The sequence below is a fragment of the Aquarana catesbeiana genome, linkage group LG12 (genome assembly GCF_042186555.1).
Source record: "Aquarana catesbeiana isolate 2022-GZ linkage group LG12, ASM4218655v1, whole genome shotgun sequence".
Taxonomy (NCBI): Eukaryota; Metazoa; Chordata; class Amphibia; order Anura; family Ranidae; genus Aquarana; species Aquarana catesbeiana.
Window position 1 is genome coordinate 36,158,695 of NC_133335.1, and position 25,087 is coordinate 36,183,781.

The 25,087-nt window shown below is 41.6% G+C and overlaps 1 protein-coding gene across 1 annotated transcript in view; it reads left to right on the plus strand.

Annotated features, from left to right (window-relative positions):
- LOC141113330 (piezo-type mechanosensitive ion channel component 2-like) overlaps positions 1–25,087 on the plus strand; it is a 111,327-nt gene that overhangs the window by 80,591 nt on the left and 5,649 nt on the right. The window contains exons 32-44 of the mRNA XM_073606391.1: positions 619–807; positions 1,191–1,392; positions 6,279–6,408; positions 9,100–9,247; positions 9,737–9,951; positions 11,185–11,343; positions 14,337–14,484; positions 16,067–16,255; positions 18,423–18,515; positions 20,942–21,111; positions 21,534–21,650; positions 22,440–22,519; positions 22,854–23,082. Of these exons, the coding sequence (XP_073462492.1) occupies positions 619–807; positions 1,191–1,392; positions 6,279–6,408; positions 9,100–9,247; positions 9,737–9,951; positions 11,185–11,343; positions 14,337–14,484; positions 16,067–16,255; positions 18,423–18,515; positions 20,942–21,111; positions 21,534–21,650; positions 22,440–22,519; positions 22,854–23,082 (2,069 nt within the window). The remainder of the gene's footprint in view (positions 1–618; positions 808–1,190; positions 1,393–6,278; positions 6,409–9,099; positions 9,248–9,736; positions 9,952–11,184; positions 11,344–14,336; positions 14,485–16,066; positions 16,256–18,422; positions 18,516–20,941; positions 21,112–21,533; positions 21,651–22,439; positions 22,520–22,853; positions 23,083–25,087) is intronic.

Here is a 25,087-nt window from a genome sequence, read left to right on the forward strand (position 1 = left end):
TCAAATAAGCTTGACAAAAATACTTGGAAGCTGATTGGTTTCTGTGCACAGCTGTACCATGCTTTACACTATCCTGCTTTAGTAAATCAACCCCCTATGTCTTTTCCAGGTTGTTGACTATCCCATATATGTAGGGATTTTTTGTATAAAGTAATTTGTTAATATTTGCAAAAAAATCTACTGAGTTACTGCCCATTCAGAAAGTCTGTAGTGAGAGTAATACATACTGTCATAATGGGACTGAGTTACTAAAACTGGAGAGTGCAAAATCTGGCGCAGCTCTGCAAAGAAACCAATCAGCTTCCATTTTTTTTTTGTTGAAGCTTAATTGAACAAGCTGAAGTTAGAAGCTGATTGGCTACCATGCACATCTGCACCAGATTTTGCTCTCTCCAGTTTTAGTAAATCAACCCCACGGTGTCTTTACTGGTTTCTGCACGTGGTGCCATTAGTCCTGCTTGTGATAATACTGGTTATGGACACTAGCACATATGCCGAGATAACAAAAAGGTGTATGTCCACTTTATAATTTTATAAATGTCTGCTTTCTCTTCTGCTACATTCTTTACCCTCCAGTTGGTTAAATATTCTTTGGGAACATTTTCTTTGTTTGAATAGATTACAGTTGTCCTCAAGTATTCTTTCCAGTTTGGCTTCTTTCCATGGACTTCCACAGTGTACCGGAGCATGAACGCCGACAAACCATTCCGGTTACCCAACATAATTGGCATTGAAAAAAAAGATGGTTATGTTCATTTTGACCTCATCCAGCTCCTGGCTTTGTTTTTACACCGCTCTATCTTGAAAGTAAGTCTTTCCTACTTAAGTTGTCCTGGAAAGTATAAAGTAAAGAACTGTAGACCTTGGAGATAGAATGGTCTCCAATGTAAACTGCCTGTGTTGTCTTCATCTACCAGTCAGATACGTTAGGCAAACTTAGGCTCAATCATAATGCAAGGTTAACAGAACAATAAGTATATTAACCAATCGAAGGCAATCAATTTCAGTCTATAGCAGTGTATAGATTGGTTGCTGTTGTTTACTGTGCGTTACAATTGCTCTTTGTACTACCTAACTGGTAAGTCCAGGTGTGCTCCCTAAATCATACATACGAGAGTCATCATCCCAACCTCTGAACTGTCACATCAGCCACCAGAGCCAGGGGCAGTAACCATAAATGTCTTATGCAGGCCCATGGACTATGGGACAACAAGGAAGTCTGCATGCCAGAGTCTAAAAAGAAGAAAAAGTCCAGACGGCAGAAAAAACGAGGCAGTAAAGGCGAGGATGACACCAGCTCTGGCATTGTACCGTGGCACCTCTTCAAGCATCAAAATCCATCAAAGAATGTTTTTAGAAAAAGAAGAGCTTCACAAAAGGCCATTACTGAAGGTATTACAACTTAAAATATACCACTTTGAGGAGGTGCTAAAAATCATTCTATTAATTTTTTATTGAGATTTCCTGTAGAGGCCAAAAATGTAATTAACTTGTTTAACCAATTAAGGACAGAGCCTTGTTTGGAGATTTGGTGTTTACTGGTTTAAAACCGTTTCTTTTGCTAGAAAATTACTTAAATTATATATTTTTTTTTTCTAATACGCTAGAGAATAAAACGGCGGTCTATGCAATACTTTCTGTCACATATTTGCGCAGCGGTCTTACAAACGCACTTTTTTGGAAAAATACAATTTTTTAAATAAAAAAACAAGACAACAGTAAAATTAGCCCAATTTTTTTTTATATTGTGAAATATGATGTTACTCTGAGTAAATTGATACCCAACATGTCATGCTTCAAAATTGCACCCGCTCGTGGAATGGCGACAGACTTTTACCCTTAAAAATCTCCATAGGCGATGTTTAAAAAATTGTACTGGTTGCATGTTTTGAGTTACAGAAGAGGTCTAGAATTATTGCTTTCGCTCTAATGATCGCGATGGTACCTCACGTATGGTTTTAACGCCGTTTACATATGCGGGTGCTACTTACGTATGCGTTCACTTCTGCACGCAAGCTCGGTGGGATGGGGCGCGTTAAAATTATTTCAATTTTTTTTCTTATTTGTTTTACTTTTTATTCTTTATTTTTGCACTGTTCTTTTTTTAAAAAAAATTGTCACTTTTATTCCTATTACAAGGAATGTAAACATCCCTTGTAATAGAAAAAAAGCATGACAGGACCTCTTAAATATGAGTCAAAAAGACCTCAGATCTCATATTTACACAAAAATGCAATAAAAAAAAAAAAAAGTCGTTTGAAAAAAAAGAAAAAAAGTCCCTTTAAGAGCTATGGGCGGAAGTGACGTTTTGACGTCGCTTCCGCCCTGCAATGATATGGAGCTGGGTGGGGGTCATCTTCCCCCTCACTCAGCTCCATACCACAGAGGGAGAAGGATCCGATGCCCTCCGCCACTATCGACGGCTCCGGTAAGCGGCAGGGGGCTCTCCCGACGATAAAAGTGATCTTGCGTCAAATCTGCCGCAGAGACCATTTTTATCTGAAAGCCGAACCGCTCGCTGAAGAAGAGGATACTGGGGTTATGTCAGCTAGCTATGATAAAATATCCTGTTCTCTTTGTATTGCTTCATTTGTCTGAAATTCCTGGTGTTTATTCCTGTCCCTTTGCTTTCCTATTAGAATCTGACTACAATAAGCTGGAGAGCCCACCATGGTCAGTTCTCTCGCTATGCTGGGAACTCAATGTGCTCTCCTCCAATGATCAGACTTGTCCTAACACGCCTCCCCTGCACAGCCATTCACTGAAAAGCTCAGTGTACTGCTGCTTCTCCTCCCCCAGCTCCTATGCAGCTGAGAACAGAGGGAATGTGATCACTTATAAAAAGGGTATTTATAGTGGGGTTTTTTTTCATATCTATACAAAACGCTTTGCCTTTCGTTTCTATTTTAAAATGAATGGCTACATGGTGATCGTTTACAATAACTTTAACCACTTGCCTACTGGGCACTTAAACCCCCCTCCTGCCCAGACCAATTTTCAGCTTTCAGTGCTCTCACACTTTGAATGACAAATACTCAGTTATGTAATACTGTACCTGAATTTAATTTTTTGTCCTTTTTTCATACAAATAGAGCTTTCTTTTGGTGGTATTTGATCACCTCTGGGTTTTTTATTTTTTGCGCTATAAATGAAAAAAGACCAAAAATTTTGAAAAAAAAACACATTTTTCTTAGTTTCTGTGATAAAATTTTGCAAATTATTATATTAATTTTTCTTCATAAATTTTGGCCACAATTTATACTGCTACATATCTTTGGTAAAAATAACCCAAATTAGTGGATATTATTTGGTCTGTGTGAAAGTTAGAGAGTCTACAAGCTTTGGTGCAAATCATAAAAAAATGATCACACCTGATGTACTGACGGCCTATCTCATTTCTTGCGACCCGAACAAGTCAGGAATGTACAAATACCCCCCAAATAACCCCTTTTTTGAAAGTAGACATTCCAAGGTATTTAGTAAGAAGCATGGTGAGGTTTTTGATGTTGTCATTTTTTCCCACAATTCTTTGCAAAATGAAGATTTTTTTTTTCCCCACAAAATTGTCATTGTAATAGGTTATTTCTCTCACATAGCATGTGTATACCACAAATGACACCCCAAAATACATTCTGATACTCCTCCTGAGTATTACGATAACACGTGTGTGGGACTTTTTCACAGCCTGGCCACATAGAGAGGCCCAACATGCAGGGAGCACTGTCAGGTGTTCTAGGAGCATAAATTACACATCTAACTTGTTGACTACCTATTACACTTTTGAAGGCCCTGGAGCACCAGGACAAAGACATGTGACACTGATGTGGCACTGATGACAGATGGCACTGATACGTAGCACTGATGACACGTGGCACTAATACGTGGCACTGATGACAGATGGCACTAAAACGTGGCACTGATGACAGATGGCACTAATACGTGGCACTGATGACAGGTGACACTGATGTGGCACTGATGAAAGATGGCACTGATGACATGTGACACTGGTAACAGATGACACTGACAGGTGGCACTGATGACAGATGGCACTGATAGGTGGCACTGGGGACAGATGGCACTGGGGTTAGATGGCACTGACAGGTACTGTGGGCACTGTATTTACTGAATTTTATTCAGTGTTCACGCGGTCTCTGTGTGAGGAGGGAGAGCCGGCAATGAGAGATGATCTCATATGTTTACACTTGAGATCATCCCTCATTGGACACACCGATCAAGTGCTAAATGGCCACTGTGATTAGCCATTTAGCACTATCTGTGGGCACAGCCAACACAGATTTTCCCCGATGCGCGCCCACGGCAGCGTGCGGGGAATGAGTAAACAGGAGGATGTCCAGGGACGCCCTCCCGGCAATTGAGAGCCGTGCTGTAGCCGGCCTTTGGCTATAGCGCAGGCGCCTAGTGGTTAAAGTGGTTGTAAAGGGTCAAGGTTTTTTTACCTTCTTGAAATCTATGCATGAAGGTAAAAAACCTTCTGTGTACAGCAGCCCCCCTAATACTTTCCTGGGCCCCAACTCGATCCAGCAATGTGCACGAGAGCCTCGGCTCTCCCGTTTCTCTCCCTCCTCACTGGCTGAGACAGTAGTGGTAGCCATTGGCTCCCACTACTGTCAATTGCAGCCAGTGAGCCAATGAGGAGAGCATGGGGCCGGGCCGGGCTGCACTCTGTGTGTGAATGGACACACGGAGCAGGGGCTCGGGATCCAGTTTGCTTGGGTTCCCTATAGCAAGAGGCTTGCTATGGGGGCACTAGGCATGAGGGAGGGGCCTGGAGCCACTGAAGGGGGACCTGAAAAAGAGGAGGGTCGGGGCTGCTCTGTGCAAAATCACTGCACAAAGCAGGTAAGTATGAAAGGTTTGTTATGTAACAAAAACAGAAACCAAAGAAAAGAAAGACCAAACCTTTAATATCACTTTAAAATGTATTAAACTATTTTTTTCATTTTGGGTATATTAGAATTATTCTCAGTTTTTTTTTTACTGTGTCCCTGTTAGGCAGAACCATAATCACTATTTTCCGCCTGGTGACCATGGTTGCTGAGACAGAAAACAATAAGAAATCCTAAATTTTGAATTGTTGCCAGACACAGAAATATAGAGGAATTGGAGTTTTCTCTCCAAAGAGCTGTTTTATTTAGAGATTTCCAACTCTATGATGCTCTTACCAGTTAACAATAACTTATGAATATTCTTCCAATAAGAACACATATCTCAAAGACAAAGAAGATTTTTCCTCACTTTTGGAGAGATTTACACTCATTTCCTGTTGTGGCTGCAAGAAAAATGAAAGCAAACAATAAAGTTTTGGCTTTAAATATACTTATATATAAGGGAGTTTATTTCACTTGTTTACTATGTAGCATTGAAACTATTCAGAGCTTTTTTGGCCATACTTCTCGTATGAATCACAGGAGTGCAGTTCATTCTGCACTTCTGTGGCCCATTTTCAGCTGACAGCGGGCTAAAGTCCACTGTTGGCTGATGTTACTCAGCCAGTCCAGGCTCGGGAAAGCTCCCAACCATATGGTCGGGATCCCCCTAGCAGCCTGGAATGACACCTGGCTCAGCCTTCCAGCACTTTACTGAGAGCCTGAGCCAGCCCCCCCCCCCCACCACCACCACAGCTCAGCACTCCAGTGAGCACTGCAGGGGTGAGCAGGGAGCTGCTGACTGACAGTCATGGCTCTCTGCTCAGAGCAGGGGGAGAACTGAACGATCAGCTGTGTTTGATCGCTCAGTTCTCACTGCAGAGGTGGTGGGGGACAGATGCAGCATTGGGTCAAGCTACATCCACCTAGGTAAGTATAATTGTTTGTTTTTTCTTTAAATCCCAAACTTCTCTTTTAATGTTCGAGATACTGTTGTGTAATTATTTGAATTATTTATACATGGTCAATGTATCGTGACATCACGGCATCAATTTTCTTACTTTTTTTATGGAGGCACACAGCTGGGCTATAAGCAATAAAATGTTGTATATCCATAACATAAAGTACTAATCAGTTTTACCTTTGTGTCTTATGAGGTAAAACTGTAGGCCCGAGACTTGAATCTAGTCTTTATTGTACCTTTCTACTCAGATCCCATATGGGGATTAGGAAAGTAGGCAAAATGGCAAATGTCCTTAACTGCATGTTTTCCTCATGACCAGTTTCCTTGAGTACAGACATAACTTGGGAAAAAAAAACCCTATAATCCCTAAGGAGGTCTTGCTTAAAAAAAAGAGTAACCTAGCAGCGTAATTTTTGTTTTCCTGACAGGCACACCCCAAAAGAAAGAAACCAAAAGCAGATGGAATTGCTTCAAACGGAACCCCAAAAAAAGGCGTTTGTCACTGAAAGAGAGACTAAAACAACAGTGGATCAAACTGAAAAAGCTGACGGTGAAAATGTAATCTTGCAACTGTTGATCATTTTTTTGTAAGCGCAATGCCCTGCACCTGTATACGTTTTTCATACACCAGTTTAACAGAAGCGTTGGTGGTAGAGAATTGGACAGAAATGTACAGTACATGCAGAAAATGGAAAGCAGACTTTAGAGACATTAGTGCTAACTTTCTTGGTCCTTGAAATACCATAATTCTATGATGTAATTGGCTGCATCATAACAAAAATGCAGGTATAATGCCACGTACACACGGCCGGAATTCCCAACACAAAAAGTCCCATGGGAGCTTTTGGTTGGACATTCCGACCGTATGTATGCCCCATCGGACTTTTTCTGTCGGCATTTCCGACAGACTCAGATATAGAACATGTTCTAAATCTTTCCGTTGGACATGCCGACGAAGTTTAGCCCGTTGGCAAGTCCGCTCGTGTTTACGCGGCATTACAGTTAGTATTTAGTGTAGCTAACTACACATAATCCCAGCACCCAATGCTGTATCCTAGCCTAGGCCGACAAGGCCTAGGCCTAGGACAGCACTTTGCAGGGGGGCAGCACGGAAAGAGTCTCCGCCGGTTTGCGCTACACTGTTAGTTTAGTGCCAGTCTTATGGGGCAGAGTGGGCTGAGAGGCAAATTAGTTATATCTTCTTAGTCCTCTCCATAAATTTATCAAAAATTTGTGCTTAAAGTAGAACGATAGGCAACACTTTTTTTTTCATTTTGGATAGCATAAGGGAGCCCCTGTCAGTTTATTTTTTACCATCCCTGTCCCTTTGCAGAGATTTCCCTTCATTTTCTGCCCCACAGCCAAACAGGAAGTGAGAGGAAATCTATGCAAATTAAGGGAATCCATTGCCCCCCCCCCTAGGCCCTCAGAACTAGTGTCCCCACTCGAAAATTTCAGGGCGGGTCTTAAACAGCTAGGGGTGTGGCCTTGACAGGAAGGGGTGGGTCATATTTAAATTAGGGGTGCATGAGTTTAGTCAGGCCTAGGGCAGCACAAAACCTAAATACACTACTGCCAGCACCCAGTAATAAACAGTGATAATTCACAATGATGAGGGGTAAAAGGGGGCATTACGTTAACAAGGCAAGCTCAAAGTCGTTATGAAGTGCCGCTAGGCTTCAAATGAGTTGGTGTTTTTCACCTCTGTGCTAGATTTCTTAAAGTTATCTTATATCTACCAGCTTAACAACATAGTTATGATAATGTGGCTATAAATCTACACAAAATCATACTATAGTACAATAAAACATTATACAGGGAGAGCACAAAAACACTCCCTGATTTCCAATGGATATAGAATGTAATGCTACAGTTGCATCCACTCATTTTGATGTGGTATCAGTTGGTATCACACACACTCGATGTGCGCCCCAACCGTTACTCGGCAAACATTGATGCAATCTAGTTCGGACCAGACTCTCTGCAGCAAATCCAGCATGATCGAGTTTACAGTTACAGTGATGCGTTCCTGCAGATCATCCAAGGTTGCAGGTAGTGGAGGTACATACACTCTGTGACTTTATCCTTTGGGGCTACGTGAAGGACAAACAGTTAGGTCAGGTGATCTCGGGGGGCCATGTGCAGAACACCGGTTCACTTTATCCAGCACAGCCAATCCATGTGATTGGCAAGGTGCGCGTTGAGAAATTAGTAGACATCGATATGCCAGTGCCCAATCTTGCTGAAAAATGTAGTCACCACCCTCAGCAACTAGTTCTGGAATCAACCACTTGGTTAGCATTTCCAGGTCAAGTAGGTTTGCCCCTCAAAGATAAACTACTTGAAATCAAGGAGTCTTTTATTGTATTAACAGGAAAAATTGGAGTAGGGTGCAGCAATTCAATTGTTAGTTCTACATCAAGGTGAGTCCTCTCTCAATTGGTTTTAGCAGTAGCAGAATGTCAGTCTATTTATCCTTTTTTTTTTCTTGCAAATATAAAACTTTTATTTTCTTTAATCATGTACAGTAAAACCTTGGTTTGAGAGCGTTTTGCAAGACAAGCAAATTTTTTAAATAAATTTTGACTGGATATAGAAGCGATGTCTCAATATACCGTACAAGTAGCGTCATGTCACAACTGAGTATAAAAGAGAATAGAGGCGCCTCTAAGTGTAGCAATATGGTTACATTTAATGCAGTTACAACATTTAGCAACATATTGCTACACTTAGAGGCGCCTCTCCTCTTTTTTATACTCGGTAGCTCCTGCTGGATTTTGCTTCTAATCCCCTTGTGGAGGCTTCCATTTGTGGATGGACATTTTATGGTTACACAACTTGGTCACATTGCTATAATCTTTTTATATGGACTATAAACTGAAGGACCTATGAATAAATGGTTGTGGAACGAATCATTTGAGTTTCCATTATTTCTTATGGGGAAATTTGCTTTGATATACAAGTGCTTTGGATTACAAGCATGTTTTTGGAACGAATTATGCTCGAAATCCAAGGTTTTACTGTATGTAGCTGCACTTAAAATGGTGCATTAAAAAGGTCAGAAGTTAGCTTTAATTTTGGGTTTATGTGCATGTCCACTTTCTATGTGGCCCCTAACAATCAAACATAATCCTTCCTTTTATTTTCAGATTTAGTTGTTGTGGACAAATTATTATTTTTTCCTTTTTAAAGCAGAAACGTTCTTGCATGGAACCTAATATGAACAGATTTCTCTTTTTTGTCACACAGAGCGCTGCAAATCTACCTGCCCATCAGACAGTTCTTCTATGATATCATACACCCGGAGTACAGCCCAGTATGCGATGTCTATGCCATCATGTTCCTGGTTGATGTTATCAATTTCATTATTGTTATCTTTGGGTACTGGGCATTTGGGGTAAGTATGCACTGCTCTAGTACTGGACATTGATTGCCCTATTTATAAAAGTGCCTAAAGAAATAAGATGTCCTGGTCTCCTCCTAGCAACCAGATTTCTGCTTCAGTCTTCTTAAAGTAATAAGGGTATTTTTGGTGACTGTTTTTTGTTCTCATAGACATTACGGGATGGGAGAAAATGGGCTGTTTTTTTTTTTTTGACTGTAAAAATTTGGATGATCAACAACCCTGCCCCCAGACATCCCTTACAGATTGTACAGTCATGCCCCTGACCTTCAGTGCGGTAACACCAGAACAACTTGGTCAGAACACCCCCCACCCCCAGCCTACTAATAGGAACTTTTGGGAGCAGCAGAATACCGATTTATAGGTTATATTACACCTGGGTGTGCTTTTGCTTGTGACTTTGACACATCCGGTTCCCATGCCCTTAAAGTTTAGAAAATGTCCCCAGTCAATAAAATACTGACGGCCTGTATTTATTTGCAGAAACACTCGGCTGCAGCAGATATCACTGAGTCGCTGTCGGAGGACCAGGTACCTGAAGCCTTTCTAGTGATGCTTCTCTTACAGTTCGGCACCATGATCGTTGACAGAGCCATCTATCTGCGCAAAACAATGTTCGGCAAGTGTGTCTTCCAGGTTGTCCTGGTTTTCGGGATTCACTTCTGGATGTTTTTTATCTTACCTGGAGTCACCGAAAGGTATGGTGACATAATACATTTCCACTGTCCCTATTGTCAAAGAACAGGTCCACTTCATGGTTTCTAATGGATGATACTAAAGTCAAAAATTATTTTATTACATTATCATAGGTAATACTGTCAAGAATGATATAAAGTCATGATCACCATGGCTTTAATAATATTTTGCCAGGTGAAAATACAAATTCCTAAAAATGGAGAGCTATCCAGTCCCCTCCTGACTGAATAACCTTACTATTGGCCATGGAGACTGCCTGTTACAGGGGTAGGCCAGCTCTCAACTTCAATAGCAAGTGTTAGGGTCCTTTCACACTGGGGCGGGGGCTATTGTAAGCGGCGCTTTACCGTTGGTATGCGGCCGCTAGCGGGGCGGTTTAACCCCCCTGCTAGTGGCCGAGAAAGGGTTAAAACCACCGCAAAGTGCCTCTGCAGAGGCGCTTTGCCAGGGGTATAGCCGCGCCGTCCCAATGATTTCAATGGGCAGGAGCGGTGAAGGAGCGGTATACACTCCGCTCCTTCACCGCTCCGAAGATGCTGCTAGCAGGACTTTTTTTACCGTCCTGCCAGCGCACCGCTCCAGTGTGAAAGCCCCCGGGGCTTTCGGATCGGTTTGCAGGCGCTATTATTAGCAAACCGCCCCAGTGTGAAAGGACCTTTAGAGTCATTCAGATGTATTTACCTCTAGTGCCTGATCTTTTAAGGATGCCATTATAGGTTGTTTTAGGACCTGACAGGTAAGTGCTTAACAAATCTTAAACTATCCAAGCACCATCCACTGTAATGTTGATCTTTTGAGATGTCCAGGCATAACTATTAAAGGGTCACTCCAGCCAAACTGTTAAATACAAATCTAAAATGCTTACCTAAAAACCCATTACAGCGCTGCAAGTTTTAGAGCTTCTTGGAAGCTGGTGACGATGTTCCTGCTTTATATTCATATAGCCAGTTTATTAAACTTTAATAATTAACAGACGTTTATTAATGCTATTGACCATTTATTCAGTTTATCAGGCATCAGGTAATGCTTGAATAGCATACTATTGTCTGTGGGAAGCAGATAATGTAGATAGACTGAGGACAGCTTGATAGGCAGCTTGAAGCACCACCATCAGAGGTACCTGAGAGCCATGTGTCATTCATAAGTCACTAACCTGCAGTAGAGTATTTTTGTTTTAATGCTCAGTACACTACTTGTGTTTTTATCCTTGTCCGTATTATGTTTGTGTTTTGCAGGAGATTTAACACAAATAATGTTGCCCAGCTGTGGTACTTTGTTAAGTGCTTGTATTTTGGACTGTCTGCATATCAGATCAAGTGTGGCTACCCCAACCGAGTCCTGGGAAACTTCCTGACAAAGAGTTACAACTGCATCAACCTCTTCCTCTTCCAGGGGTGAGGAAATCTCTATTTACTTATCTATTTACCCCAATATTAATGCCTGATCAAACAGGCTCTGTGACCATTTATGCAACTTACCTATTAAAACATTATTAAATTGTATTTTTACATGCAACTGGCAAAAGTGCACAAATATGCCTTGATGTTTGCTTTCTATAACCCCCTGCATAGAGCAGTCTGAACAGGCAAACAACCCCCCCCCCCCCACCAGGTCCGCACTTACCCCATCCAGGTCGCGGGCGGCTTCCCTGGCTTCTCCTCCCCACCAAGACCCGCTTCCTGTCCTGATTGGCCGGAAGGAGAAGCAGGAAGACAATAGCAAATGTTGATTCGCTAATGTCACAAGTGGGTGGGCTTGCCCTGAGTCCAACCTTTTTGAAGCCGATTAGTGCCTCAGGCTCTGATCACGTGCTTCAAAAAAAAACCTTGTAGAAATCTATGTGTCTGACACCCCGCATGGAGATTGGGGGGGGGGCGCCCCTTATGGACTGACCGCCGCTGATGGAGAGCAAAACAAACAAAGAGACTTTAATAATGCACTACCACTCAAAGTAAACACATACATAATGTAGTAATGGAGTAAAATCCAAAATGTTTATATCAAATCATACCAGCGAAAAAACTGGTTGATTATATCTAAAAGTCATTTAAACAAGAAAAAATCTTTCAAAGCAATGCACATCATAAGCACAAATCTGAACAATATCCCTTATATGTTAGGCCCCATCCACATTAGACAAATTACTTTGCACTTCTCTGGAAAGGGGCAATATAAATACCGTCCACCAGATATACAAATTAGTTCAAATCATCACATAACGTAAAAAGTAGAAAATGCACTTGTAGACTGTGGAGGGGCTTCAGTTTTTTTTTTAGGCGTTTCACAGACATGCTTCCTCAGGAGAGGGGTGTTCTAAAAGGTAGCAAGTTATGATGCTAAAATGTGGGTAATATCCACCGCCAGGAAAATGGTGGGAAGAGAGAGCAGCTAACGAAAATGTGAGAAGCCTTAAGGTCCTTATTGTATCCAAAATAAATCATAGGGGTAAAACAGCCATAAGCTCTCACATCACCAGGACAGACATAAAAGGATCACAACAGTGTGTTAATGCTGTTTCACAGTCCAATCACAGGCTGGGATGCTAGAAAGTTCTGTTTTTCTCAACTGAAGTGAAGTTAGCTAGGAGGCCCAAGCAAGGACCTGGCCGAGTTGTCTGGTAGGGATGCCAGGAACACAAGAAAGGTTGCACAGTACATGTTACATAGAAGGTACTACCTACTTGCCTACATGTCACTTTTACCCCCTTCCTGCCCAGTCCATTTTTCAGCTTTCAGCGCTGTCACTTTGAATGACAATTGAGCAGTCATGCAACAATGTAACCATATGAAAGTTTGTATAATTTGTTTCACATAAATAGCAAAAAATAAAAAACCCAGTGGTGAATAAATACCACCAAAAGAAAGCTCTAAACAAACAAAAAAAGACCTGAAATTTTATAGTTTATTACAAAATTTTGCAAACGGGCAATTTTTCTCCTTCACTGATGTGCACTGATGGGCTCTGATAGGTGGCACTGGTGGGACTGCACTGATATCAGTGCCAATGTCCCTTTAACGTCCCTTTAACAGAAGCCTTTTATCGGCTCTCTTCTTCTCTCATCATGCTATCAGCACAAGGAAAGAAAAGCCGATAACTGGCTTGTGTTTACATTCGTGATCAGCTGTCATTGGACACAGCTGATCACGTGGTAAAGCGCCTCTGAGTCCAAAGGACTCAGCGGTCACAGAGTGCCCCGCCTGCAGGAGGCGTGATCGTGGGAAGACATCAATGTATGCCCTCCTGGCAAAGTAAGCCCACGCTGTAGCTGTCTTTCGACTATAGCGTGAGCGGAAAGTGGTTAAAGTCATTCAGTCCTTAAAGTAGAAGTCCGGTCAAAAGCTAACTACTTCCCACCTCATTCTAAGCCCTATGTTAACTACCCTATAAAGGAAAGATGTCTATATTTACCTAATCTAAGAGCACTCTAGTCTGGTCACGTGATTGGGTCCCAGTGTTAGCTTCAGTGTAGAGGAGGGACAGCCAAAAATGGGTGCCCCATAGTAAGTCTATAGGAGATGTCACCGTCCAGGCTCTGCAGTTGTTGCTGCTCTCATCCATCCCAAAGTCGCTGCTGGAGAGATCACGTGACCAGACTGAAGTTCTCTTAGGTAAGTATAGACATCTTTCCTTTACAGGGTAGTTAGTATAAGGCTTAGAATAGGGGCGGGAGTAGGTTTAAGCTTAGTTAGCTTTTGATTGGATTTCCATTTCCATTTGCATTTGCAGGAGGTCAACGAAGGCAGAGCAAATATTTCTCCTCGCACAAGTTTTATTACGTAGCGCATGCACTTTTTTAAAGTGGGCTTCAGCTTTAACTAGAGTCATGAAAGTTAAGGTGTGACTGAAGGCAAAACTTTTGTTTTAATTTTTGGATAGAGTAGTGAAGAATTGGAACACCTGCAGGGTTTTTATTGCTGTCTGTGCATCCATTAGGGGGATTCACCCTCTCTATGTATTCTGTTTACCTTCATCATCGAGCGTGAAAAAAGAAAACAAAAAAACAAAAACAAATTTTGGGTAGTCACTAGCACAGGAATAGAAGCCTTCCAATAGGACAACCTGGTGACAACCAGGAATTTCCTCACTTCCTGTTTTGGCTATGGGAAAAGTGGTGAAGCGAAATCACTCCACTCCAATGGCGCACAGATGGCAAAAAAACTGACAGGGGCTATAACCATCCCTTACTCTATCCAAACTGAAAAAAAAGCTTTGCCTTTAGTTCTTTAGTATTTGATGGGCTGATTGGCAACACGTATCTTCCCTACACCGTCAAGCCATGATGTCTTTTTTAACTCTGAGAAATTACATATATGATTACATAGCTTTTTTTTTTTTTAAATGAAGCTATATTATATTTCAACATGATGTATAATTGTTTGCTGTACAGTTTCCGAATGGTCCCATTCCTGACTGAAATGAGGGCTGTGATGGACTGGATATGGACTGACACGACTCTCAGCCTATCTAGCTGGATCTGTGTGGAGGATCTCTATGCCAATATCTTTATTATGAAGTGCTGGAGGGAATCTGAGAAGGTATGAAGTTTGTATGATAAAGAGTCATGACTGATAGAAACTGGTGTTCAGGGGAAATATATGCATCACCCTTACACATCTCATCTAATGTTACCTTGACATCCACGGCCTGTCACATTGACCTGACTTTCGTTGATGAGGTCAAGTAGGCTGAAACAGTCCTGTGTATGAATTAGCAATCATTAGATGCTTGTGTGTAGAGACATAGAGGTTTAAATTGCCTGCTAAAAATGCCACTTTGTCATGGCAATTTTAAACCCTCCAAGTCACTGAAAGTTGTTTGCTGGAGACATATTTTAGGTGTCAGTGATCGATAATGGAGGTAAAAAAGGAGTGTTCAAAACCTTGTATATGTTTACTGCCAGGAGAGATGGAAAATATTGTGAAGACACTCAACCTGCCCCAAGTGACAGCTCTGGGTTCCCGAGTGTCCTATCACACTGCACCAGAGCTGCCACATTATCCACATAGAAGGAAGGGTAGTAAGTCACATGTTCTGTTATACCGAGAAATACTGGTTATTTTGTTCACTATTGGTGGCTGAACAGATTGGCAGGGGAGTGATGTGCAGTTGAGAAGTGTGGCAGTTAAGTGGACCTGCTGCTTTTTAATGTTGTCCTAGGTATAGCAATACCTTGGTTATTTTTGTTGTTTTTTTGCCATATCCATACTGTCAGCAAAACCTCCATGTTTGCCTCTCACACATTTTGTGGATTTTAAATAATTTAATCAATTGATTATTTTATGTAACTACCTCTGGTCACTCATGGCTAAAGTAACCGCTTTTCCACTTGATACCTTATATCAAGAATTCCCTCCCTTACCCCTCCCCATTGTTTCCCCCCCTTTGAGTCATATAGTTCACGGGTTACAGCCAGGGCTCCCCCCCCCCCCCAATTGCAGTTTTGCTCTCCACCTGCTCTGAGACATAGACTACATAGCTAGACTCAAAATCAGTTTACTGAATCAGAACAGGCAGCTATTGCGATTGGTTTCCATGGGTTACAGCACACATTACGGCTCACTGATTAGTTGCTAAAGGTTACAGCACATGATTTCTGCTTGTTGATTGGTTGCTAGAGATTACTGTGGATATGACCTCAGGGGGGCATGACATACATATCAATGCCGCTGGCCGCTCCTATTTACATATGAATGCCGGTAATTTACATGTAAACACAGGGTCTGCAGGTGAGTCATCTTTACACAACAATAGGGCAGAGCTGGGCAGCATTAGTAGCAGCACTTCACACTGAGATATTGGGACACAGCAAAGGACTAAAACCTCAAGGGACGAGGGAAATTAAACCAGGATAGTTGGCAAGTATGAGATAGCTGCTTTGGGCCCCACAACAATGACAGGGCCCAGGGAAGCTGCCCCTTTTGCCCTGCCTTAAAAACGGCCCTGGTTACAGCAATAACACCGTATCTGGTGCGTGGTCAGAGGCCGATCAGTACCCAGACTGATCAACTGTTTACACAGCATTTGCCTTCATCCCCTTTCCCCTATCCCCATTTTTAGTAAGACCTGCTGCTTTGCCCTGCATTCAAGAGGTTCATTTTATGTTTGTAAACTTTTCAGAAATATCCAGAACCCCCAGGCCAGAAGAAAAAGAAAATTGTCAAGTACGGAATGGGAGGAGTTATTATTTTTGCACTCATCTGTATTGTTTGGTTCCCACTCCTGTTTATGTCACTGGTGAAATCTGTGGCTGGGGTGACAAATCAGCCTTTGGATGTTTCCATGCAGATAAGCATCAGTGGTTATGAGGTAAGGATATACTGAATATCAAATAATGGTATTGCATCTTCAATAAATATCCTTCCAGGCCCTGCCTCAAAGCACCCTACATGACACTGTTGTTACCTTCCTTGGATATTGCAGGATTCCATAAACTAGCAGTGCAACCATTAAAGCCAGAAGAGACCAACAGAGAAACCCCTGAATGGCCTGGAGCTGCAAATGTTATTTGGGTCAGATATACAGTATTCGTATAGAAACGAATCAGCCCCCCTTTAAAATATTCACAGGTTGTTGCTTTGCAGCCTGAAATGAAAACAGACACAGTTTTTGTTTTATCCAGCTGTATTTACTCAGCGCAACTTATAACATCCAAGTGAAAGATATAATACCAACATGTCAGAAAAAAATTGAACTACTTTTTGCTTTAATTACAGCCTTTAGTCTGTTGGGATATGTCTCTACCAACTTTGCACATCTAAACTTTGCTATATTTACCCACTCTTCTTTGCAGAACTGCTCAAGTTCAGTTAAATTTGATGGTGACCGTTTGTGGACTGCAGTCTTCAAGTCATGCCACAGATTTTCAATGAGGTTTAAGTCTGAGCTCTGACTAGGCCATGCAAGGACATTCACCTTTTTTTCCTTCAACCACTGTTTGGTCACTTTTGCTTTGTGTCATTGTCATTCTGGAAGGTAAACCGTCTTCCCATTGACAACTTTCTGGCAGAGGGCAGCAGATTTACCTTGATGTTTTTTTGCCCCATCCATTTTTCCTTCTATCCTGACAAGTGCTCCGGTGAAACACCCCCATAACAGGATATTACCGCCACCATGCTTTACTGTAGGAATGGTGTTATTTGGATGTTGAGCTGTATTGAATTTCTGCCAGACATATTGTTTGGTGTTGAGGCCAAATAACTTAATTTTAGTCTCATCTAACCATAACCCCTTTTTTCATGTAGCCTCAGAATCTTTAAGGTGCGTTTTGGCAAAGCTCAGTCGTGACTGTATGGCCTTTCTTCAGGAGTGGCTTTTTTCTTGCAACCCTCCCATATAAGCCATATTTGTGGAGAATTTGTGATATTGTTGTCACATGCACACAATGACCACTCTTTGTCATAAATTCTTGCAACTGCTTCAGAGTTGCTGTAGGCCTCTTGGTAGCCTCTCTAACCAGTTTCCTCCCGGCTCTTTCATCCAGTTTGGAGCGACGCCCTGATCCGGGGGGGTCTGTGTTGTACCAAATACCTTCCACTTCTTAGTACAAGAATTGACTGTGCTTCTAGGCATTGATAAAGCCTTTAAAAAAATGCTATCCATCTCCTGCTTTGATCCTGTTCACAACTTTATCCCCAAGATCTTTTGACAGTGCCTTGCCACTCAGTTCATTCAGTGATTCTGTTTTTGAATAAAAAAAGTAAAAAATAAAAAATTCTGACATGCTGGTGTTATATCTTTTACTTGGATAATATAAGTTGCACTGAGTAAACACAGCAGGATAAGACAAAAACTGTCTGTCTTTTTATTTCAGACTGCAAAGCATCAAAATGTGATTATTTTAAAGGGGGTGATTCTTTTCTATACCCATTGTATGTGCTGCCCCACCATCTTCTAAAGTAAAGCAACATAAAAGTTACAGATTAAAGTCTTTATTGAAGGAGTTGTGCAAAGTATAAATAAGAATTGGTTTTATGCTGCTTGTTTCTTCTGTTTGCAGCAAACATAAATAGGCTGATACAGCTTAAAGGATTCCTCCACATAAATTACAGTGAGGTCGATTTACTAAACCTCAAGAGTGCCAAATATGTTGCAGCTGTACATTGTAGACTGTCATCTTCTAACTTCAACTTGCTCAATTAAGCTTTGACAAAAAAAAAAAAAGGAAGCTGAACGGTTTCTATGCAGATCTGCACCAGATTTTGCACTTTCCAGTTTTTGTAAATCAAACCTAATGTGTCTACAGTCTGAATGATACCTTTGTTTCAGCATATAACTTTACTTCCCACCACCAACCTTGATGATCATTACGAGAGGATGGGTGGGGGTGCACACTTCTAAACAGGCACATTGATTCTTTACAAATACTCCACTTAGTTAATGTCAGCAATGTTACTTTTCGAGTACTATTACTAATCACGTTTTTAAAGAAATACGCTTTCTATGTTTTTTGTTTTCTCTCTTTTGAATTATTCAGCCTCTGTTTACTATGAGTGCCCAGCAGCAGAACTTGGTCCCCTTCTCTCAGGGAGCGTTTGATCAGCTGACATACAGTTACGCCTTACATCCCGTGAGTACTCATTGATATACTAAAACATGGGGACGTTTATTTAGCAATACGTAGAATCCAGAAGTGGGAGTAATGCCCCGTACACACGGTCGGACTTTGTTCGGACATTCCGACAACAAAATCCTAGGATATTTTCCGACGGATGTTGGCTCAAATTTGTCTTGCATACACAAGGTCACACAAAGTTGTCGGAAAATCCGATCGTTCTGAACACGGTGACGTAAAACACGTACGTTGGGACTATAAACGGGGCAGTGGCCAATAGCTTTTATCTCTTTATTTATTCTGAGCATGCCTGGCACTTTGTCCGTCGGATTTGTGTACACATGATCGGAATTTCCGACAACGGATTTTGTTGTCGGAAAATTTTATATCCTGCTCTCAAACTTTGTGTGTCGGAAAATCCGATGGAAAATGTCCGATGGAGCCCACACACAGTCGGAATTTCCGACAACACGCTCCGATCGGACATTTTCCATCGGAAAATCCAACCGTGTGTACGGAGCATTAGACTGTTAATTGCTATAGTAAAGACCAAAAAAGCTGCAGGAACAGGGACACAAAAGACTCTTTAGTAGAGTTCCTACGAGGTATAAGAATAAGTAGTATGTAGGTTTATTTAAATCCCAACAATAAACCTCTCTTTTGCTTTTTTTTGGTTTGCTAAATATAGAATTGAAAATGTTTTGATAGATCTGTTTTAGAACTGCAAAAAATATAATTTTTTTACTTGTCATAAATTTTTTTTTTTTTTTGAGGCCTTTGACAAACACAGGACTTAACAATTGATGTCTGAAAAGCCTACAGGAGGTGTGGACACTGGCATACAGAAAACGTTGTAAGCCCCCATACAACCCCCTCCTCTAGCATAATTGAGCATACCTCAATTTTGTGAGCAAGCAGTACCCGGGGGCAATAATAAAACACAGAGGGCTGGGACATATGAAGTGGACCTGAGAAAAATTTTTTTTTTACAAAGATCTTATTTTCTCATTCGTGACAGACATGGGTGATGCCTTGTCTTTAGCAGTGACAGTGCAGTCACAAGTGGCACACTCACCATTGCCCAGCATAGGGACATAGTCACTCATCCTGTTGCAAGTTCTCAAACCTTCCCAGAGATGAAGGTCCTGCAGAACTGGATGATGTCTAGGGCAGATCAAAATAGAATACTAACTCCCTGCAGGATCTGCTGACAAAGCAGGAACTTTCTGTTCTGGGGAGTCAGACAAAAGTCCCCAATATGGGAAGACCTGATTCATAGAAGACCTCCCAGGGCAAGGGGAAAGAACCCGCTTGTCTCCTGCTAAAAGCTGACAGGTTGTGCCTGGAGCTTCTTGATCCAAACTATTTAAATGTCTGACCCTGAATTCAGGCTTCTAGACATAAAAAAGGGAGGCTAAAAAGGACTGAGTGGCTACGTGCAAAAGGGAGACCACGTTAGGAGGCACTGCCTAGTAAACCTGAAGAATTAAGAAGCGGGAAGATTTTAGACTGATAAGGGAGAAGATAAAAAGGTCAACAGGTACAATATCCCCTTGCAAGGACCAAAATGGAACTATCGCTACATGGTGACTCAAGATTACCAAAGCCAGAAACCTGGGGGGCCTGACTCTCTTCAAGGAGGGTCTCCTGTTTCACAGTTTGATCAGCTCAAGCAGCGGTAGCAGTATCTTGATTGAAGTCACAGAATCGAAAATAAATATATATCATACATACATACACACACACACACACATATTAGCAGTGTATTACAGAATCTTGATTGAAATTTCAAGGAAAAAAGGCCAGCAAAATTAGGTAGTTTTGTTCAGTGGAGCTGAAGGAAAGGTGTCCAACCTCCCAGGGGTTGCCTTGAGACGACTTTTTCTGTATGCCAGTGTCCCTACCTCTGTAGGCAATAGAAAACCCAACTGTTACTGAGTTCTTGTGTCTCCCAATGAGCGATTGAGAAAATACCTATTGATCTAGTTAGAAATGCAAAGCTGTCCTGTGGCTTCTGCACACTTCCTGTAAGGAGTCCTCAAAGGTTCCTATTTTGTACTATAGACTGATTAGCCTTTATTTTGTAGAAATCTGATAGTGGAAGTGGTTGAGTATTTTTGCAAGGAACACCTTGATGGGGTTGACACCATTCGGTCCACAAAGATGTGTGTTGTCAGCCCCCAGGGCTTAGGAGCTGAATGCATTTCTGATAGATTTACACCTGTACTGTACTGTAGATGTACATCTTTTTGTACTGGCAGGGTTTTTAAAGGGATGAAACATGGGGAATTGTATTTTTTATTTTATTTTTGTTTACTCTTACATATACTTTAACTTGCCAGCATGCTCACCTATAGTTGGGGTTGAGTGGGCCCTTTCATGTCTTGTTTCATTGAGGGCAATTTATCTGATACACAGTATTTGTTTTCTTCTGCTCATAGTCTGCCATGCAGTTTATAGTTAATTATATGCCAGAGGACATTGTTACCGCTAAAATAAAGAGCAATGCCAGCCTTCTGTGGACTATCAGCCCAGCAAGCCGAGAAGCCATGATCGAGGAGCTATCTGAATCCACTCATATCTACTTTGATGTTCATTGGAGCATCCTCAGGTACAGAGGGGCACATTCAAAAATTTACTGGGAAAAGCCAACATCACACCATAGTTTTTCTGCATGCCCTATTAACACAAGAGAACCTTCTCTCAAACATGATGGCAGTGGGGTTGATTTACTAAAACTAGAGAGTGCAAAATCTGGTACAGCTGTGCATGGTGGCCAATTGACTTCTAACTTCAACTTGTTTAATTAAGCTTTGACAAAAAAAAAAAAAAAAAAAAAAAAAGGAAGCTGATTGGTTTCTATGCAGAGTTGCACCAGATTTTGCACTCTCCAGTTTTAGTAAATAAACCCGTCTCTCTAAGGGACACAGTGCTGGCAAATCTCATGTCACCTTACCCTGAATGCTACAAAATGTAACCAGGCCAGGAATTGTATAGTCTATACTGTACCATAACTATTGTGTTCTGTTCCAGGAATGCATCTATTGTAAAGAGCGCAGAGAGCTTTGGAAAACACACAGTGTGCTATGATGATGCAGAAACCCGTGACCAGATTGTTCAGATGTTGAGAGGAGAAAGAAGAGAGCCATTGTATGATATGTTTATGTCTACGTCTGTGTTTTATCCCCCCCTGCCAAAGCCAAGTATTTTGTAGTGGAGCAGCTCAGTCATAGTGGTCCCTGTGTAAAATAAGCAGGGTGCAAGACCCAAGCATAGGGTGTCTACAAGCAGGAATGATGTATTAACAACCAAGTCTATCTGTGCTCTGCCATAATGAAGCTACACCTATTAGCATGTCAAAAAACATTTCATGATTGTGCCAAAATTGCTGTGCCACCCACCTTTGCCAAAGTGTTTGAGAAAACGCAATAGGCTGCTTTGTCATTATATTAATATAAGGCAAATATAGGAGCAGCATTTTACAGATTCAGCATACCTAGAGGTACTGGTCTCAAGACTTGTGTGAAATGTATCTTTACCTTCCAAACTGGATTCTGTTTGGAATAGGCAGCCAATTTCTGTATCTGCCCCACACAGAACATGCCCATGGTGGTGAGAAAGAAGCAAAAGTGTTAGCAAAGTAAAGGACAGTCTGACCTGGAGGGGCCTAGTTCCAGCAGACAGGTGTTTGGGCCATTGATGGCTACATGGCATTTCTCAAGAGCTTCCCAATGGTGGTAACTGTGCCTGGTAGTGGTTCATCAGAAGCCCATGTGACAGGGTGACACATTTGGGAGACAGGGACAGAGTGATGTCAAGGACTTTAATGGCAGATCAGCAGTTATAGGAACAAATAATAAAAGTCGCACTTGTATAATTATTTAGAATGACTTATGAAATTACATTACCATGTTGACGCTTATATGATTTTTTTTTTAGGATGCTGAAGAACATTTTGCCAAAGCACCTCAGAGCAAACGCTGGCCCTGAGGCCAAAATTGCCCACCGTCTCAAGACAGGTAATAATAACTAATATGATAACAGCTAAATCTCAAAAGGATCTGCCACATTGCAACTATAGCAAAATATCAGTGAAAAGGCTCAGTTAGAAGCTGACATGCACAGACGTGTGCTGTGTGTTTGTTTCAGGCCTGATGCATTGCCTGCAGTGAAGCAGAACAGGGTCACACAGTGGTAGCTTCTATTTCATTTGATTTATCTGCTGCAATAAACAGTGATGGGATGTGTGTAGAGTAGACTTTTTGGTGTGCGGCTAAAATCCTTCTTTTCCTTATTGCCAGACTATACTAAAACTATGGAAATCCTTTTCACCTCCATGTGGTCTTTCCTTAGACTTTTCAGATAAGCCAGAAGACGTTGAGAAATATGCCTTCTTCCGGAATTTAACTCTCAAACTGCAGCAGTTGACTGTTAACAACACATCAGGCCAGGTGACTGAGTGGTGGGTTATTCAGGAGTGGCATCCAGCCTGCGGGACAAATGGCTGTGCCAAGAATATAGAACTTTTAATATACAATGATAAAGCCAGTCCTCAGAGCCTTGGATTCCTAGCCGGATATGGGTAAGAGCTGCCTCTTTTTAATACTATCTTCCTAAATAGGCTTACCTATCACAGGGTTTAAAAGAGGAATCATTCAAATTGCCTAAAACATCCATATAAATTTTCTCTATCGTCCACTGAGGGACACAGCTTGATGGTAAGAAATCAGGGTTATGACGCTTCCCTCAGGAGATATGGACACTAGACACATACAACTCTAAAGGCAAGTCCTCTAAAGTCTATAACCTCTTTGACACTAATCTTACTTTTGGGGAATGGGTATTCTTTTCTCTTTGCTATATTTGCTTTTTGGCAAGTTTGGTAAATATTTTCTGCAATCTACAGCTACTGGTAGATTTAAGCTGAATATTGGAAATCCTGGAAGGCTCTCCAGTTGGCCAATGAGCTCAGGTTTTTTTTTTTTTATACTTTTGTTTATTCTGTAATGGTCCGGCAGTGATACACCTGTCTGTCAATTTTACAAAGGACTCCGATTTAATTTCAGGCTGGTATACATGGGGATTCCTTGCGGAGTTACCTGTCCCCATCTTTTAAAACCCACTTTTTGTGAATAGGTGTAGCAGACTTTTCCGGTTGGGTATTTTACCTTTTGTTGCACCTAATGTTGCCTAGGTATGCCATATTTTCAGAAGTTGCGGAAGTTATCAGGATCTGTGTAAAGCGCATAGAGATTACTGCTCTGTGCTTGTCTATTTTACTATACTAAGCAAACTGGGCATTGTTTTCAGGCTTGGGGTGACTCTCCTCTTCATTTCTACCTAGGGCTGTTCCTTGTATTGACTCTGGGGGCCAAGCACTATGTATGCCCCAACCATCATTTTGAACTTCCTATGGTTTTCTTCTTAGCCAGGATCTTTGTTGACATTACTACTGGAAAGGAGCTAGCACATGGCAATCATAGCTCCTTTCGTGGTTTCATCTCATCTGTGCAGTACTCTGAAGCTTTCTCCTGAAACTGCTAAAGCCAACCTGCACTATAGGAACATCATTTTTATGGCAACAGATACAGCCTTTTGGTGCTGCTCTCTGCCTGCAGTAGCAGTGGTCACAGCCATTGCCTAGGTACACCTACAATGCTCAGCTGATCTATGGTATTCTTATGGGAGTGCGGTAGCTTTTATCTTCAAAGTATAGCAGCCTTCTATTGTTAGAAGCATGCGTGGTGTTGGGAAAAGCCAGCTCCAAATTTGACTAGCTTCTTGATTGAAGAAGAAGCTGGACAGGTTTGTTTCCAGAACCTGGGCTCCAACAGTGGGCAGAGCAGATGCACTAGTGGCACCAGTATACCCTGATCTACACATTTTCTCCATTAAAACTTTTATCTTGTCTACATTGAATGATCAAGGCTCTGAGCATTCCAGTCATTCTTTTTGCCCCCTCATTGGTTTGGGTCGAAGATTGTGCTATCTTAGCCTTGTTTGTCTGTAAACGGACTCGTTGTGCCCGCTACAAGATCTCTTGCCTCAAGCACTAATCTTTCACCCTGCTTCTTGGTTGCTGGCATTGCTGACCTGGTTGTTGAAAGGTGTGGAAACTTCTTTTCATTGATGTGAGGCTCTGGGAGTTTCCCCATGTACCATTTCAGTGGGCTGTGTTCTTTATGCAGTTTTTGGGTGGAACATATGTTCCTTAGTACCATCAAAGATCAGGTCTAGTCTTCTTCCAACATCCCCTTGCTAATCATTTACGGATTTGTACTTCTTATTCAACGGGGTACACATATTGCTCCCCTCCAACAGTGGGATTTAAATCTAGTATTGTCGGTGCAACAAAGACCTCCATTTGAACATATTTATGACACCTCCCTGCCATTTCTATTCCATAAGGTAGCCTTTCTTGTGGCCATTGCTTCTGGCAGAAGGGTTTCTGAGTAGTTCATGCTGTCCTCCAAGGAGCTCTATTTGATCGTATGTAGAAACAAGGTGGTGAGGACCATCAGATGTTTTACCCTTTTTTTGTCATCCCAAAGTAACCTAGAAAAGGTTTTCCAGCTCCACTATTTCTA